Genomic DNA, 18,009 nt, shown 5'->3' with positions numbered 1-18,009 from the left:
GTAGAGGGAATACTGTTTTCACTATTAGGGTAGGGGAATAAGGTGACTGTTTAACCAGCTATGATTAATATGTGAATGAAGGCAATGGCCTATGATAATAAAATTCAATTATATTCACAACATCTACAGGTCTAGATATGATACTCAGGAAAACCCAATAACAGTGTAGATTTCTAACTGGTGATGAGAAAAAAAATTATGGCTTCATAATTTTATTCAGAAGACTGTAGGAGGGCCAGTGAAGTGTGAGAGACACATTGATGCTAAATTTCCACCACCTGTAGAAATCTCCATAAAGTTGAGTGCAGTGGTTTTCTTTGTTTGTTTGCTTGTTGCTGTTGTCATTAGAGGAGACAGAACCCAGTTCCTCACACAATGCTAAGCACATACTCTATGCTGAGCCCATGCCCAGATCTAGAGCGTGCACCTCTAACAACAAGAAACAGAGCAGTAGCACAAGCAGAACTCTGGGAATAGTGAAGGGCACAAAGATGAGCTGACAAACACCAAAGTAGGCAGCAAGTGGTTAAATAAAGATGTCAGTAGACAGCCAGGAGCTGGACAGGAGAGACATAGGCTTGGGGTGTGAGGAGACCATGAGGAGAAAAAAGAGGTGGAGAGAGGAGAAGACACCATAGGATAAGAATCTTAAAATCATGGCCATGAGGGCTGGCCAACTGGAGTTAAGAGCAGCACAGATGGAACAAGTAGTAACTGGGAGTTATTGATAGGAAAGTAGATTCTAAGAGCATAGAGAGTAGATATCTGTCCAGATTTAATGCTGATAAAGGCTTATTATGAATTTTTTTAAAAAGAGAGAGTAAGGCTAGGAGAGGAAGAAAACCATGCTATAAAAGGGAAAAAAAATAGTCTAAGGCTGAGATAAAACTGATCAGCAAGGTCAAGGTCCAGCAGAACACATGGTGAGAAGAGGGAAGAGAAGCAAAGACAAAATTGGAATAGAAGGAATCAGTGCTACATGGTTGATGTTCTTTTTCTCCATTCTTCAGTACCCAAATTTTCTTTTGCTGAAGGCCTAAGATTAATGTTTACTATATTAGAAAATGGGAACATTGTAATAAATATTTCTGTTGATTAAACATTTTTAAATATGCTCATTAATATTGTGAGAAGCTGTAATTTACCATGAAGTAATGCGCATATCTGACATTAACACAGCTTTACAAGTGACAAGAATACATCCTCGGGTCTATAAGTTCAGCACCAAGTTACGTATGCTATTAGCATCCTTTAGTAAAACTGATGTTAGGTTTTACTCAGAATCCCCATAAGTCTAGACTAAGAATGTCTAAATTATAAATATATATTACAAAATACCTAACATCAGCTGTGAATTTCCAAACCTTGGCAACACTATGAATGGTCCTAAAACCTGTGCAGTCCAGGTAAAAATGGTTTAAAGACTGTTACAGAAAATTTGTCAGTATCAAATATTTCACAGTTCAAATAAGCATAGAATCCTGTTCCAATCAGATAGTTTTCTAATTTGATCACTTCTAAACCAACAGGCTGTAGTTTTCAAAACGTTAAATCTATATATTCATTGTAAATTAAGAAATAAATTTTAATTGACAATTTATGTGATAATAAGAATCTATACCTCCTGACTACATGTCTATACTTCATAGTGCATGCTTCTGAAAATCTATGTATGGATCAGCATATGACAACATCTCACCAGACAACTGCCATTTACTACATGTCACTCATTTGCCAAGGACTGAGTTGTCATTATTTCACTGTCAATAACTACAGTAGCAGGAAATTACTTTCCCATTTCATACACATGTAAGCATAGTGCTAGGCTACCCTAAGACACACAGGCAGTAAATATGCAAGTAAAAGGTTTTACTGCTCTGTTAGAATTCTCACTTGAGGCAATTTGTTCTGTTTTCATAAAAACGTAGAAAAGCTTATAAAAGGCAGCACCTGGCGGTAAACAGCACTGTCATCCTGGTGCGCAGCAGTGATTTACAGCATAAACCCTCACTTACCTAGACACCCACACATATCCCAATCCATTTCATACACTAGAGAAATTAGAGAAGTATTAAAAACTGTAAACAGATACTACCATTTCCATCAGCACAGTGTGAATAATAAAACTCTAGAGATGCTCTCAGGGAATGTTGTTGTCATCTTGGCGCAGGAGGCTTTGGAGGACGTTGGTCTGAGGTTGGGAGAATAGTTACTTGTTTGTGTGTCTGTTCAGGCTTATTTTAGGTTTGTTTTTTGTTTTGTTTTGTTTTTTTATGAACGTTCAAACATTATGACCTATAAGTTAAAAACTAATGGGCCTGATTATCTCAAAATTGAAGGTGTCCATTTCAATAAGCACGAAATACAGTTTGCAGTACAGAGACAAACTGGAGGGATGTTTACAATATCCTACACTATCAGTATCAACTACACAGACTATTAACACCACATTATTGCCCTTTTAGCAAATTTCTTTTACTGGTGCTTTACAGAACGAAAGGGATGACTGTCAAAAAATGTAAATACTTTTCATAAATCCTTTACTATATATAAAAAGCAGGTTATTCTAGGTTAAATATGTTAGATTTGAAACAGAGAAATCTGAATACATTTCTACTCATAACCTACCAATCTGCTGATGACTCTTTGAAATCTCATCAGCTATGTTTGAATTTTACAAGGCAAATATAAACAAGACTCAAGCAAGAGCAGAGGAATTAGTTAATACTCGCTGAACAATACTTTGCTCAAAAATAAAGTAATAATAATAACAACAATAACAACTCAGAATTTGAGATTTAATACGTATTTATTAGGATGATCAGGTAAAGACTCACCAGGACGGAATATATGTGTAGACACCGATACACAGGAGAGAAATCCACCAAGTCTTGAGCCCCAGGTACCTAGAAACATACAATTACAAAACTATCACATAAAGTTATTATGGGAAAACTGCATTCACTTTATTTTTACTACTCAAGCAGTAATTTGTTTTCCAAGCCAACTCTATAATCTAAGTGGAAAATTCAAAAGAATCAAAAAAATCATGTTATCAGGCTGAAGAGATGACTCCCCAGTTAAGAGTGCTTGCTGCTCTTTCAGAGGACCTGAATTTAGTTCTCAACACCTACATAATATAATTCACAACCACCAGCAACTACAGTTCCAGGATCTACAACACCCTCTTCTGGCCTCCATGAGTACCCATACACAGTTGGCACACACATACAGAGACATATATACATACACATAAATAAAAAATAAATAAACCTTAAAATCATGTTCTCACGTCGGAAGCACACTGTAATCCTCGTACTTGGGAAGACACAGGAGGGTCATGAGTTCAAGGTCATTTTAGGTACATGAAATTCTGTCTCAAAATATGAGAGAGAGAGAGAGAGAGAGAGAGAGAATCCCCAAAATCTTAGTTCTTTCCCTCTAGTCACAAGACTAATAACCTTGCTGACAGAGTACAGGTGGCAGAGTGCAACAGAGACGAGATGGCAAACATGCTGTCTCTACCTTCAGAGACACATGTGAGCCAAGGGCCACCAGGGAAAGTGCAAAGATGGAACTGTGACTTTAGTGACCCAATTCTCCCAAAGTGCATGGAGTTTATATAAAGCCAAGTTTCAGTGGTCAAAGCCAAACTTGCTACTCAAGATGGATGTTTTAAAATGCCCAGACAGTTATTAAAGGGTTCAAGTATTAAAATTCTTAAGTTCTATAGTTCATCCAAATATAGAAATAACATAGAAAGGAGGGGACACCTTATTAAAAATGAGGTGACATATGGAAAAGCCAAACCAAGAAGTTAATTGAGGATTTTAATGTGAATAATGAATGATACATTGACCAAACTGGTACAACACATTAAAATAAAAAGTAAGAATCGAGTGAGAACTGAAACCAACTCTCAGGATTCAGAGTTTGTTGGTGGCCTGACAAGAAGCCAGTCAGAGCAAACTGTGCTCTACAGTTCCTCAACTAAGGAAGGAAGCTGTCATTTGTCATACACAGATTCAACAAGAATAAACAGGGACCTGAAAATACATACTAAACAAAATGAAACGAAAAGGGAGAGAAAGTGGAAAAAGTCCATAAGTAATTACAATAAAGACCTGGCTGGTTTTTCCTGTGGTAATGGTAACTAGGGGATTACCAGCACAAAAAGAGAGCAGATACATCTAAGCTGAGTTAGGCTGGCTCATGGTTGCAGAGCTGGCCCCCTTTCTTTCCTAAAGCAAACACTGTCTCTTCCTCAGAGCACAACTTCTGTAACCAGGACTTTTCTCATAATCAAATGGCCTTGCTCTATACAGCAACTGCACTGCTCGCTGGCTGGTCACCTGGCACTCGACCTTCTGCTCCACTCTACCAGGCAAATCTTAGGCACCCCATACCTAATGAAGCCTCTGCTGTGAGAGCCAAGAGGCTCTGCCACGGGATCTCTCATTTCAAGTGACCACTCACCTCTATACAATAGCAGCATGGAAACTTTAAGGAAATTTATCTTGCCAGAAAAAAAAAAGGAGCTAAACACTAGGTAAACACAACATCAAAAGAAAAAAACTTAAGATTTGTAACAAAATTTAAACTACATAAAAATAATGTATGGACATGAAAAAAGACAAAGAAAATACACAGAGTAAAAATGGATGTATACAAGAAATGAAATTGTGTATTTAGAACAATGTGGTCACTTATGGTATATATAAAAGGATGAGAATTTTCTTGCCTGATTCTGAGCAGCACCTTCTGCCACAGCCTTGTTTCACAGGTTCTTCATACAGTTTATTTATTTAGGTTCACTTTGTCACAGAGCCAGTTTCTCCCAAAAAAGGAACCCACAGGAAGCCATTCTCAGGCAGGACCTTGGCCATTGACGTGTCAGTGCCATCCTTACAGAATGAACAGCAATAGTAAGGGGCAGTTCCCTAGAGGGCCATGAAAAATAAGCTTGCAGGCCTTTTAGCAAAAAAAAGGACATTGTTGCTAATGGTTAGGACTGGTCTATCTCCACGCATGTTTTCTAAAAGGTACCTCATGCAAGATGGCAAAGTTCTATCTTGTCATCTGCAGCAAATCTGTTTTCTATCTGTTTATAGTGTCCTGAACTATAGGTATTTTGTCTACTATTTCATGGTCCTGAAACTAACATATAGAAATTATCCTAAGTACATGCATACCTGTCTGTTTGGAAAGCTCCAGAGAGAGAGAGAGAGAGAAAGAGATAGGCAAAAAGTAAAGGAACAAAAAGAGACTCCCGCTCTCCCTCCTCCACAAACAGCCCTGTATTTAGAAAGCCTTTCCCCCCTGCTCCCCTCTGAGAGCACACTAGGAGTGAGCACTGTGAAGAGTCAGAGAGTGCTGTGAGGATAGAGGCATGTCAAGTATGCACTGACTCATGCTGCTTTGAGCTGGATGTGTTTTCTCTGCTTCTACTAATGAAAAAGAATCACTTACATCTACAGAAGGCAAGAGGGAAGAGCAACAAGCACTGCGTGAAGGAATGTCACCCTTCTGCAAGATGGAATGTGCTTTCCAAAATCTAAAAACACCGGCGGAGGTGGAGGAGAGTTCTGGGACAAGCAACTGCCTGGTGCACTAGCAGCAGCTTGTCTGGCCTCTAAGCCACTCTAGTTCACAGGTTCTTCCTCCCCTCCTTCCTTCGCCTCCCCTCCCCTGGAGTTGCAAAGAATGACTCAAGCAGATTTAGGTTTCATCAGGGAGGGGTCCAAGGACACTTTCCTAAGCTAACAATGACTGCCTCTAATGGTTTCTGTCTCCTAACAAAAGCCATGACTCTTTTATCAGCTTCATCTAATTTTTCCTTTCCAAAGTAAATAACAGGGCCCTTGCATTTTACACATGTCCAAATTTGACAAATCATTATCCACAGAGACTGGAACTGATAAGAGATAACTTTGTGGTGGGACCCTGTCATTTCCTATTATAAAGGCTTTCTTTGGGGCTACAAAAACATGATTAAAATAGTTAAACATTTCCTGTGCCTGGCAGTCAGGAACTCAAGACATTAAGACCCTGGAGTCTGCATTTTTCTAGAAGTTCAAATAGACATAGGAAGATACCAGAAGTGACCACAAACAGTACACAGGGCACAGCCCTGCACTGTATCTATTGCTAAGAACTTACATGAAATCACTTCATCACCAAGGACAGCAGCTGTCTAACTGCCTGAACAGTTCTAGGCGCAGTAAATGTCTCCCACCAGCCAAACACTTAGGATTTTCTCAAAAAGGAACCATTGGTAAGATTTTAGATGTTGTAGCTATGATTTGTGCCCCCAGAATGTTATATAAGATAAGAAACAAGCATTTTTAACAATACAAATAATAGCTATTAAAAGGGATGTTAGAGCAACTGAACACAGGAGCAAACGGAAACAATTATTGCATGTTAGTACCATTTCACAATTATACAGACAATAACAGTTTCAACTAAGCCAATGCTTTCCAACTGCTGTCTGAGTACTTGTTGAACATCACTTACATATGATATACATGCCCCAGTATCCATCACACAAGCTATTCTATAAAGGACCAAATGACTCAAGGGCAGAAGAGAATACAGGATAAGAAAAGCAAATGTATAAATGGAATTAATAACACCTGAAAATGATCTTGTATCTATGTAGATATTATTTCTTGAAGATTTGAAGATTTAGAGTAAATGTGGACTATCTCACAGTCAAGAGGAAAAGAGTTGACATCTCTGATGATAGAACTGTTTGAGAAAGGCCAGGAGAGGATGGATTTATATGCTATCTTTTCCTTCTTTAATAGATCTTGCTTCAGGTAAAAGGAGAACGGAGAATTGGTGGTGGAAAATCTCATCAAGCATAAGGAGGCACTATTACACATAAAGGAAGATTTCTGACTTAAAGTTAGTGATGCCACTCAAGCTTCAGCTAATGTTTCACTTAATACTTCCCTAGTCATCCCTTCCCAGAAAGAGTCTTGGTAAGTTAACTACTACCTCTGTTATACACACTTACTAAGCAAAGCTAGTTAAGGTTGGGTGTCCTAGCAAGGCCAGGAGGCTAAGGCAGAAGGACCTGGAGTTTGAAACCAACCTAGACTACATCCCAAAATCTTGTCTCAAAAACAAAAATCTGTACACAAACTTATCTGACCTAATAAATGTTCCTGCTTTGTTGCTGGATAAGTGTAGTCTTATACAAGGGAAACTAAATACAAGAGAGTTCCTTTCTTCCCTGTATCCCAAAGCAACAAATGGATTATGGTTCCCCTGCACTGCTCATAAACACAGAACATTAGTCCACTCCAGCTTTGCTGTTCACACTTTGCCTCAGAAGACACACACACAAATATCTGCTCTCCTCACCCTTGTGCACATTCCTCACTTATTTTTCTCTTAAGAAACCTTTCAAAGTAGATGGATTGAACAAAAGGAGGCTCAAAGGAATTTAGGTATGTTTCTTGCTAATTATTTGAGCCATTTTCCACCTTCAAAATCCTTCTCATTGCCACTACACACAAAGCAATTTCTTGGTATTGGTAAATGAGTGCAGGAACCAGGACTTATTTCTAAGCATTAGATGGATCTGAGGTCATTAACTCTACCGGGCATTCTCTTCAGGGAGCAAACAATAAATGATTAGCTAGAGAATAGGCCTTTGCATTCAGAGATTCAACTGAAGCTGCCCACATTACGTTTGGAAGCCAGGAAATACCTGCAGACATTTTTCACCAGGATGCTTTCTAAACTACTTTGCTTCCAGAAGTTCAGAGAAAGGAAAGATAAAATCCATTTGGACATAGGCTCTCATAAAGGAGACTAGACATCACAGACTAACAAACCAGGAGGAAGCAGAAGTCTTGTAAGTAAAATGATGCTCTAAGCTTTGACCAGAGCTCAGTCCTGAAAAGTTAGAATTTCCTTATAAAGTTGCTCTAAAATAATTAGAAACCTTTATGGGAAGTCCCTAAAAGGGCTAACATTTAAATTGTTTAAGTATTTGTCCTAAACATAAGAAGTTTTTAAAAAATGAACAGTTTTCCCTTATTGAGACACTGTAAAACCTCTGTGGCTAAAACCAAAGGATAATCTCTTCAAGAGTCTCAGCTTCGGTCTGAAAACCTCAACAGTCCATATTTAACGAGAGTCCAGTTCATGTAGATACTCAAAATCACTAAGGACAGGGTAGGTTAACAGTAAACTCGATACGGAACACAAAAGGCTGAGGAAATCAGGGTGAAAAAAAATGTACAGAAACAACTGCTACAGCACTCTATAGATAAGGCCCTTGTCCCCATAACATAGTCCTAAAAATCTGCATATTGAAGGGGGTGGTGGAAAAAAAAGGAAGAGAAGCGGGTAGAAAGAGGAAAAGCAAAAAGCAGGAGAATAGTAGGTAACAAAAAGAGATATAACAGTTTCACAGGTCGGCTCTAGTTTAAAAATCACTTTAAAAATGAAAAGACATGAGGCAACTTCACCCACCATTCCAGGGATAAAAAGGAAACCTATACCAAGATGCCACTCTTCCTGTTAAGCTTAGAAAAACGCCTGGAAAGATATTTTTTTAAATCTCTGTTAAGGTAAACAGGAAATAGATGTGAGTGTAGGATCCTTAGGTAGGATCTCTAGACCAGACAGTAAGGATACGAGGACAACTTCAGGATAACCGTGCAAGGTGTCTTCAGAACAACTGGCTTATTTTACATATCCACACCAGTGTCTCATGACACAGTGACATATGACAGTCTTGCCAGTACTATTTTTGCTGGTATACTTTTAATATACCTACTGTAATAGGTATGAAGTTGAAACAACATTTTTATAAGAAAATGTTAGAAATCACTATGCTTCCATGTATGGACCGACTGACTGAACTAAACTAAACTACATACAAAAACGAGCCCTTCCTATTCAGTAGTGAAGTTAGAATGAGAAGAGATTCCATGAACCAACATGGTCTTCAGAGAATATTTTCACATGAAAAAAAAATATGTATTATGCTATATAACATTATGAATATTAAAAGACATATATACGCACTAATAATGCTGGCAATGCAGAGGCTAAGCAGAAGGGGGCAAAGGATGGGGATGGAGAAGGGATTTCACACAATCCAACTTCTCATGTAACTCTGCCTTTTGAAGCAGGTTCATACTCAAAAGTTTTAACTGCTAAGGTTAGAGGGAGCCTAAAATACTATTAGACAGATTAAAGCCACATAAAAATTAACTAGAATGTGACATGCATGTGTGCCTGAAGACACAGGAACATTGCAAGAATAGCCTGTGATGGAGGACACAACGGGGGGGGGGGGGGTCTGCATGTGGGCTGCTGATTCGGGAGCATCACTGTTCAAAGATGGGTTTCTGAATCCGATCACTAGGCTGCAGTGAAGTCACGGATGCCATTCTCTCTCTCTTTTTTTTTTTTTTTTTTTTTTTTTTTTTTTTTTGGTGGTTTTTCGAGACAGGGTTTCTCTGTGTAGCTCTGGCTGTCCTGGAACTCACTTTGTAGACCAGGCTGGCCTCGAACTCAGAAATCCGCCTGCCTCTGCCTCCCGAGTGCTGGGATTAAAGGTGTGCGCCACCACGCCCGGCTACGGATGCCATTCTCAAGAAACAACAGCCATTTTCTACTCAGCAGCGCGGTTCAGGGAGAGGAGACATATGTGGCCATGTGGCCAGGCCTTTCAATAGTGATGCCACAGAGAGGAGATAAGCAACACATATATTCTAAGTGATGTATCTGAAAGAATGTAAATAAAATAAAAAATAACATGTTTAAAATATCTCTAAAGTTTCCATTCACCCTTCTAACGCTCCTTTTGTCACCTGGTTAATGTGTACAAACACCTGCTTTACATCTAACTATAAGCATAGGTAATGTTGGGAGCACATGAAAAAGGCTGCCATCATTTCACAGTGTACTCTGCTAATCAAAAGATATCACAAAAGAAATACCTAGGGCTGCTAATCAGTATGATAAAACACTATCTTCTCATCTCTCATTTTTGGATGAAGAGCTAATACAGACAATATCCTATTTCCCTCAGAAATAGGATAAGGCAATGAACAGCAGCTACTGCTTGCAGGCAGGCAGTCCCTCAGAGAGTCTGCCACCTTGCTGCTGGGGTTCAGTTTGTTACTTCCTATGATGAGGAAGAGTCTCAAGTAGAAAAGTCCTGACTTTTATGTAAATTCACTTAAAAAGTGACACCTGCCCCTGCTCAGGAGTACGCAGTCAGTCCAAATTGAACTCTATGGGCTTTTGTTTATTGTTCATTGTCTTTCTGTTTTGTTTCATTTTTTTTAGACAGAAAAACAAAATAGAATTGAGTAGAATTGAATAGAATTCCTAGCCAAATGGATGGACCTGGAGGGCATCATCCTGAGTGAGGTAACACAATCACAAAGGAACTCACACAATATGTACTCACTGATAAGTGGATATTAGCCCAAAACTTAGGATACCCAAGATATAAGGTACAGTTTGCTAAACACATGAAACTCAAGAAGAATGAAGACTGAAGTGTGGACACTATGCCCCTCTTTAGAATGGGGAACAGAACACCCATGGAAGGAGTTACAGAGACAAAGTTTGGAGTTGTGATGAAAGGATGGACCATCTAGAGACTGCCATATCCAGGGATCCACCCCATAATCAGCTTCCAAACGCTGACACCATTTCATACACTAGCAAGATTTTGCTGAAAGGACCCAGATATAGCTGTCTCTTGTGAGACCATGCCAGGGCCTGGCAAACACAGAAGTGGATGCTCACAGTCAGCTAGTGAATGGATCACAGGGCCCCCAATGGAGGAGCTGGAGAAAGTACCCAAGGAGCTGAAGGGATCCGCAACCCTATGGGTGGAACAACATTATGAACTAACCAGTACCCCGGAGCTCTTGACTTTAGCTGCATATGTATCAAAAGATGGCCTAGTCAGCCATCAATGGAAAAAGAGGCCCATTGGACATGCAAACTTTATATGCCCCAGTACAGGGGAACGCCAGGGCCAAAAAAGTGGGAATGGGTGGGTAGGGAAGTGGGGGGAGGGTATGGGGGACTTTTGGGATAGCATTGGAAATGTAATTGAGGAAAAGATGTAATAAAAAATATTTTTAAAAAAATAGAATTGAGTACAAAGGAAGATGGAGAACATTATATGAGAAGAGCTGGAGGAGGGATAAATATGATCAAATATTATATGAAATTCTCAACATAATGAATAAAACATTATTTTATAAATTATGTATTTATTTTTATTTTATGTGTATAGGTACTTTGCCTGCATGTATGTCTGTGCATCACATGCATGCAGTGCCTGAGAAAACCAGAAGAGGGTCTCAGATCCTCTGGAATAAGAGTTAACAGACATTTATGAGTGACTATGGTCTTCTGTGAAAACAAATGAGCCATGAGGTCCCATGTAGTAATTCTTGGTCTTAGTGCCTGAGCTGCAGTTGTCTCCTGAACCGATATGTTCAAGGCTATTCCCCCACTTTCTCTTCTATTAGATTTAGTGCACCCAGTTTTATGTTTCGGTCTCAGATATACTTTAATTTCAGTTTTGTACAGGTGATAAATATGAATCTTTTTGTATTCTTCTACATGTAGACATTCAGTTAGACAGCACTATTTATTGAAGATTATTTCTTTTCTCCACTGTATGGCTTTTGGCTTCTTTGTCAAAAATCAAGTGTCTGTAGGTATGTGGGTTTATTTCATTTCTGGGTCTTTGATTCGATTCCACTGATCAATCTGTCTGTTTCTATACCAATACCATGTAGTTATTACTACCCTATAGCTTAGCTTGAAATCAGAGATTGAGGGAATGGCCAAACAATGACTGGCCCAACTTCAGACCCAACCCATGGGAGAGAACCAACCCCTGACACTATTAATGATACTCTCCTATGCTTGCAGACAGGAGCCTAGCACAGCTATGATATGAGAGGCTTCATCCAGCAACTGGTGGAAACAAATGCAGAGACCCACAACCAAACATTAGGCAGAGCTCAGGGAGTCTTGTGAAAGAGTTAGGGGAAAGACCGAGGGAGCTAGAGGGGTCTAGGACACCACAAGAAGACCTACAGAGCTAACTCACCTAGGGCCATGGGGGCTCTCAGAGACTACACCATGTATGGACTGGTCCTAGGGCCCCTACACATATGTAGTAGATATGCAGCTTGGTCTTCATGCTAGTTCCCAACAACTAGAGTGGAGCAGTCTCTGACTTAGACTCTGTTGCCTGCCTTTGGATCCCTTCCCCAGGATGACTGCCTTGACTGGCCTCAGTGGGAAAGAATGGAATTGGTCCTGATGAGATTTGATGGGCCAGGATAGGTTGATACAGGATGGGAGGATGAACACAACACCCCTTCTCTGAAAAGAAGGGTGGGAGTGGGAGGAGAGGAGGAAGGGAGGCTGTAATTAGGATTTAAAGTGAATAAATTAACTAATGAATAAAAGAAAAAAGAAAAGATTCCCATCTCTCCAGCCCAATAAAAGCATTATTTTTTAAATTATTTTTAAATTTAAACATGACAACTGCTATGGTACAATCTTTTATGTTCTTCAAAAGTCTGCATGCTAACAACTTAGTCACTGGCCCATGGCACTGTTTGTAGTAGAACATTTAGGCTCTGAAGCATAAAAGGATGTTAGTCACTAAAGATATGCCATTCAGGAGGATATTAAGACTCTGGCCCCTTGAATTAATATGCACTCTCTCTCTAGCCTCCTTCTCTCTCCCTCCCTCTCTCTGATGAGGAGCAGTAGTGTTCTACCACACGCTACCTCCTACCATGTGCCATTTTATCATAGCCCCAAAGTAAGAGACAATCAGCCACACGTGTGATTCAAGATAAGCACGACATCCTTATAAACTGTCTATCAAAATAGTTTGTCAAATTAGTACACTAACACAGCTACTAATTTAATTTATTTTTGTTTGTTTTGTTTTTCAAGACAGGTTTTCTGTGTAGCTGTAGCTGTTCTGGAACTCACTCTGTAGACCAGGCTGGCCTCAAACTCAGTGCTGGGATTAAAGGAGTGAACCACTACCACCTGGCAATTTAAACATTTTTAACACATTGTGCTGGCCAAGAACAGGTTCACAGCTGCTGATTTGATTAATGAACATGAAGTGCCCTGTATCTCACTCTAACTTTCTGACAAATGATGCCCATTTTCTGCAACCACCTGCCAATGTGCTTTACAATAATTATGTTGGCACTGGAGTAGCGTTATTTTTAATGGAAGACAGGATAAATTTGTATCATTTTCTGCAAAAGCACAAAGGTAACAGAACTTATACTTCCTAAATATGTATTATTTGTACACTTTCCACTCGACCTGTATTAACAATTGAACTGTGTCTCCCCAGCAACTCCTATGTTGAAGCTCTATTTCCTAATATGACTATTTGGAGACATGGCTTTTAAAAACAAATGGGATTTAAGTCATGTTGGTGTCCTTACAAAAAAGGGAAAGAGACACAGGCAGGAAGAAACATACAAAATGAAAAGCAATGTGAGGATACTGCTCACGGCTTCCAAAAGACAAAGAGAGGCTTAGGAGAAGCAACCTACAGAAACTTTGGTTTTTCACTTGGAAAGGTTAATGTCTGGCTGTTAATCCTTAGGCCATGACTGTGTTAACAACCCTACCACTCACCACAGTCAGAAAATTCCTAAAGGATCTAACTGCATACAGTTGTAAGGGAATTTGCAGTTCTTCTTGCTAACTCTGCTGCTTTTTTGTTTTTGATTTTTGTTTTGTTTTTTTAAGACGAGGTTTCTCTATGTAGCCTTGGCTGTCCTGGAACTCACTCAGTAGACAAGGCTGGCCTTGAACTCACAGAGATCCAACTGCTTCTATCTCCTGAGTGATGGGATCCCTGCCTGAAAGGAGGAGTGAGAATTGGAAGAGCTAACCCTAATGTGATTCACTTGAATCATTCGGACAACATTAACTTGACCTTTATTGTATTCTGGATGCTTTTACCCCAGGTGGTGTGGATGTCATGATAACCATTATCCTTAACTGTTTATGTACAAATTACAAGAGCTATAGACTAGAATATGAAGTAGGTACTATATGTGGCACTAACAAAGCATTCTGAGGTTGCAGAAGCTCTTGAGAAGCAAGAAAGAAGAGGAAATCATACATACACCTTGCTCTTTCAAGCTACTCCACGCACACTGCTTCCCTATTTCAGAAAAGTCTTAGGGTTTTAAGTTCATGCAAACACAAGTTACCAAAAAGGATGTCTACTTAGAGCTCACATTTATTTTTTTAAAAGCACATAATTACATTGCTGTAACTGTTACATGAGAGTGGCATTGGATGCCATATTATGCTCACAGCAGCCCCACTCTCAAGTGATATCATAGTCTACCTCTGCATAGGCTTATCAGCTTCAAGCTTCTTTGCATTTTATCTTCAAGTGATCCCAAAATGGTATTGCTGATAAATATGCAATTTAAAAATATTCTCAGTTTTTTTAAGAAGTTTCAAATGGGCAGTTAGAGAAGATATCAGATATATGATGGTCTATTGCAGATTCATATAAAGCAATCTCTCTATATCACACATAGTTTCACTAAAAAAATTAAAATCAATGTAATTAAATGTCCATAGAAACGGTTAAATGCCAGATATGACTAGCTATGCAAAGCGCATCATGATTACATCCCATTCATTACCTTCTCCAAAAATTTAAAAAGCACAAAGAACTGTTACCACAAATACTTTTCTTTGCAACCGTGCTCAGTGGTAAGAGACTAAGTCCATCACAAGGCAATAAGTTGAGGAGAGTGAGACTATGCTATCTGCTTTAACATGAGGACTAGTTTCCACCCACAATGACAAACTCAAGGCTTCATTTCATTCTTCACTTCCCCCAAGCTATTCAGCTTCTTCCATCCCTAGCCCAAAATTAACTTTAATGATCTATTAACTATCTGTTTTGTGTATGGATGGCTATGTTGTAAATGTTTGGGTTTTCCTATTGACCTCATTCCCTGATTTCTAATCAGGCCATCATTAAGGTAAAGATATAGTAAACACCCTAAAATGCCATTATTCAAAGAATATATTAAAGATGTGCCCATTAAAAGCATAGGAAAGAAGTCTGGGAGATAGTTGTGTTGGTAAAGTGCGAAAGTGATGCATGCCTATGATCCTAAGGATGGAGAAGCAGAGACAAAAGGATCCCCAGGGCTTGGTGGCCAACTAGACTAGTGAAAGCAGAATAAGTGATCTACAGATTCACAGAAAGATTGTCTACAAAAATACCATGGGAAGAAGCTGAGGAAGGCACCTTAGCAACTTTTGGCTTCACATGTACACATATGCATATGTACCCCAGATGCCAACCACGGGAGAAAAAAAATCAGATTCATAAACTTACTAAGTTAGAACCATTCTTGATAGTATAAGTTATAGAGTTTTAAAAAGCAAAATATAATTCTCCTTTGAGTACTGCATTTTAAATTGTTCCCTTATTTTCTTTTGGTGCATTTGTTTGTTTGTTTTGGTTAGTTAGTTTTTTGGGGTTCTGAAGAAAGTCTCCCATACCCCAGGCTGGCCCCAAACTCACTATAGAGCTAAGGCTAGCCTTAAACTTGAGATCTGTCTGTTGCCATCTCCCAAATGTTGAGGTTACAGATAGAAACATGCACATGGCTAAATACTGTATTTACTTCCACAAAATACTTTAAAACATTTCAATAGAAAATTCAAAATGGAACTCAAGCATTTTGTGACAAGCTTCTACTCATGCATTTTGAAAAGTTTCCTCAAGGTTCTATTCAGCCTTCTATCTCAAAGTATACTCAGAGACCAAAGACACCACCTTCACAGGGAACCTTGGTAAGAATATAGGCTCTCCCAGGCTCATCTCTACCTGCATCTTAATGTAATGCCCAGAATCTATATCTTAATGTGAGTCCTAGGGAGGCCTAAGCACACATAAGTTCAAGAAGAGCTGCTCTACATTAGAAATTTTCATTTGGCTCCTAGGGTCAATGCATTTCCCAAATCCTTGAACTTACATTCTCACACAAATACACACATCCTAGGAAGAAACACTGATGTTTGTGTCAAGCTTTCAAGGTAATATGTGACCACTAATAGACTAAGAACCTTGCCCTGTAGGAGTCTATGCCATAGTTACCCTGCTTTTGGGTTCCAAGTTACTTCAAAAACTATGCTGCTCTCAATGAGGCCGGCTGAAGAACGACAAGAATGAAGGTCAGAACGTCACAGTAGGTCACGAAAGCCCTTATCACAGGAATTTATTCACAACATGCAAGAACTATGCCAAGAAGCCAGTTTGGAGACATCTAAACAAATAATTCTCTACATGAGGTTTGAGATTAAGAATGTGCACTTGAAGAAGATTCAAACTGAGAAGTAAATAAATATAAGGTAGGGATTTTTTTAAGATAGGATGCCATTAGAAAGTGAAGTGCTGAATTCTTGTTCTAAGAGCTCAGTCAGCACATCTCTAATGCAGACTGGTGTCTGACTGGGCTGTGGGGGTCAATTAAAATATTACCTTCTTAGTACATTCTTCTAATACTTCTTTTATGAGGCTCCTGCCAATATATTTCATTTCCTCCACCGTTTTCATTCTCTCTGAACCTCACTGGATAAAGCAAAGGAACATGGCCCACAGACTCAAAGGGACAACCTTGGGAATGTCAGGGAATTAGTAATGAAGACTGACTCCTACACAGAAGAACCATAGTTGATACATCAGAACTGGGTATATATTTTATTTTCTGCTTTTCCCCTCCAGTCAGTATTTTGGGTATATATTCTCTAAGGGTTTAGACTGTGACTAGCTTCTGTTTCCATAAACCACAGTGCAAACTTCACTCCATTAAACATTAAAACATTAAACATCCAAATGTTTTGGACATGCAAAATATTAAAAAGGATTACCTCAACTTTATCCCCATGTGTGTGCATGCTGAAGTTAGAGTCAGCTGTAACATGCTCCTCATCCCACACCCACACCCGGACTACTGAATGTGGGTGCTGGGAAGCAAATTCTTGGCCTCTGCAAAAACAGCAAGCACTCTACATCACTGAACCACCTCTTCAGCCTAACTCATCTTCCTTGAGAGGGCAAGTATGCTGGATTCCTGTGCATTTGTGAGGAGTCTGATAGCTGTTTCTATGTCCAGTGTGGATCTACACCCTCACAAAAAGATACTGCATGCAACAGAAGAAAAGGCTAGTAAGTTTTAGAGGATCAAGTCCACTCTAACACGTTCAATCTTATCAGGTAAGTGGTAAAGTCTTTTTAAATGACCCACTAAAGAGCACTCAAAAAACTTTTTGCAATGGGAAGTAGGTAGATCCCTAGTAAGATTTCTCACTACCTAAGTAGCCCAGTTATTGGAAAGAAATGACCATTCTACCAAAAGTTATTTACAGATTCATTGCAATTCCAATCAAAATCCTCCTCTCATTCCTCACAGAAATAGCAAAACAACTATCCTAAAATTCATGCAAACCACAAAAAAACCCTAGTAGTCAGAACAATTCAAAGAAAGAACAATGCTGTGGGAATTACAATGTTAGTGTTAAAACACATTACAGAGCCATAATAATAAGAACATTCTGGTACCAGAATAAAACCAGATATATACACACTAATCAAATAAAATCTAAGACCCAAACAAGAGTCCATGTAACCTCAACCACTTAATATTTGACAAAGACACCTAACACATACTCTGAAGAAAAGAAAGCAACTTCAGCAAACAGTGCTGGAAATGTCTTCAGGCAGAACAATGAAGTTACACTCATATACCCGTATCTATCACCTTGCACAAACACTAATTCCAAACTGATCAAAGATGTAAACATGAAACATGGAACACTAGAACTGCTAAAAGAAAACATACACAGTGCCCTACATGATAAAGATGTAGGAAAGGACACTCTTACTAGGACTCCATTTATCCAAAAATTAAGGTCAAC

General features: G+C 39.1%; 1 protein-coding gene across 1 annotated transcript in view; it reads right to left on the bottom strand.

The window, feature by feature from the left end:
- Exoc6b (exocyst complex component 6B) overlaps positions 1-18,009 on the bottom strand; it is a 456,105-nt gene that overhangs the window by 243,852 nt on the left and 194,244 nt on the right. The window contains exon 8 of the mRNA XM_021164559.2: positions 2,838-2,906. Within this exon, the coding sequence (XP_021020218.2) occupies positions 2,838-2,906 (69 nt within the window). The remainder of the gene's footprint in view (positions 1-2,837; positions 2,907-18,009) is intronic.

Source organism: Mus caroli, unplaced genomic scaffold (assembly GCF_978045245.1).
Source record: "Mus caroli unplaced genomic scaffold, Mus_caroli_1 scaffold_7, whole genome shotgun sequence".
Lineage (NCBI taxonomy): Eukaryota > Metazoa > Chordata > Mammalia > Rodentia > Muridae > Mus > Mus caroli.
Note: the sequence above shows the minus strand (reverse complement) of the source record. Positions and strands in the feature narration are given on the sequence as shown.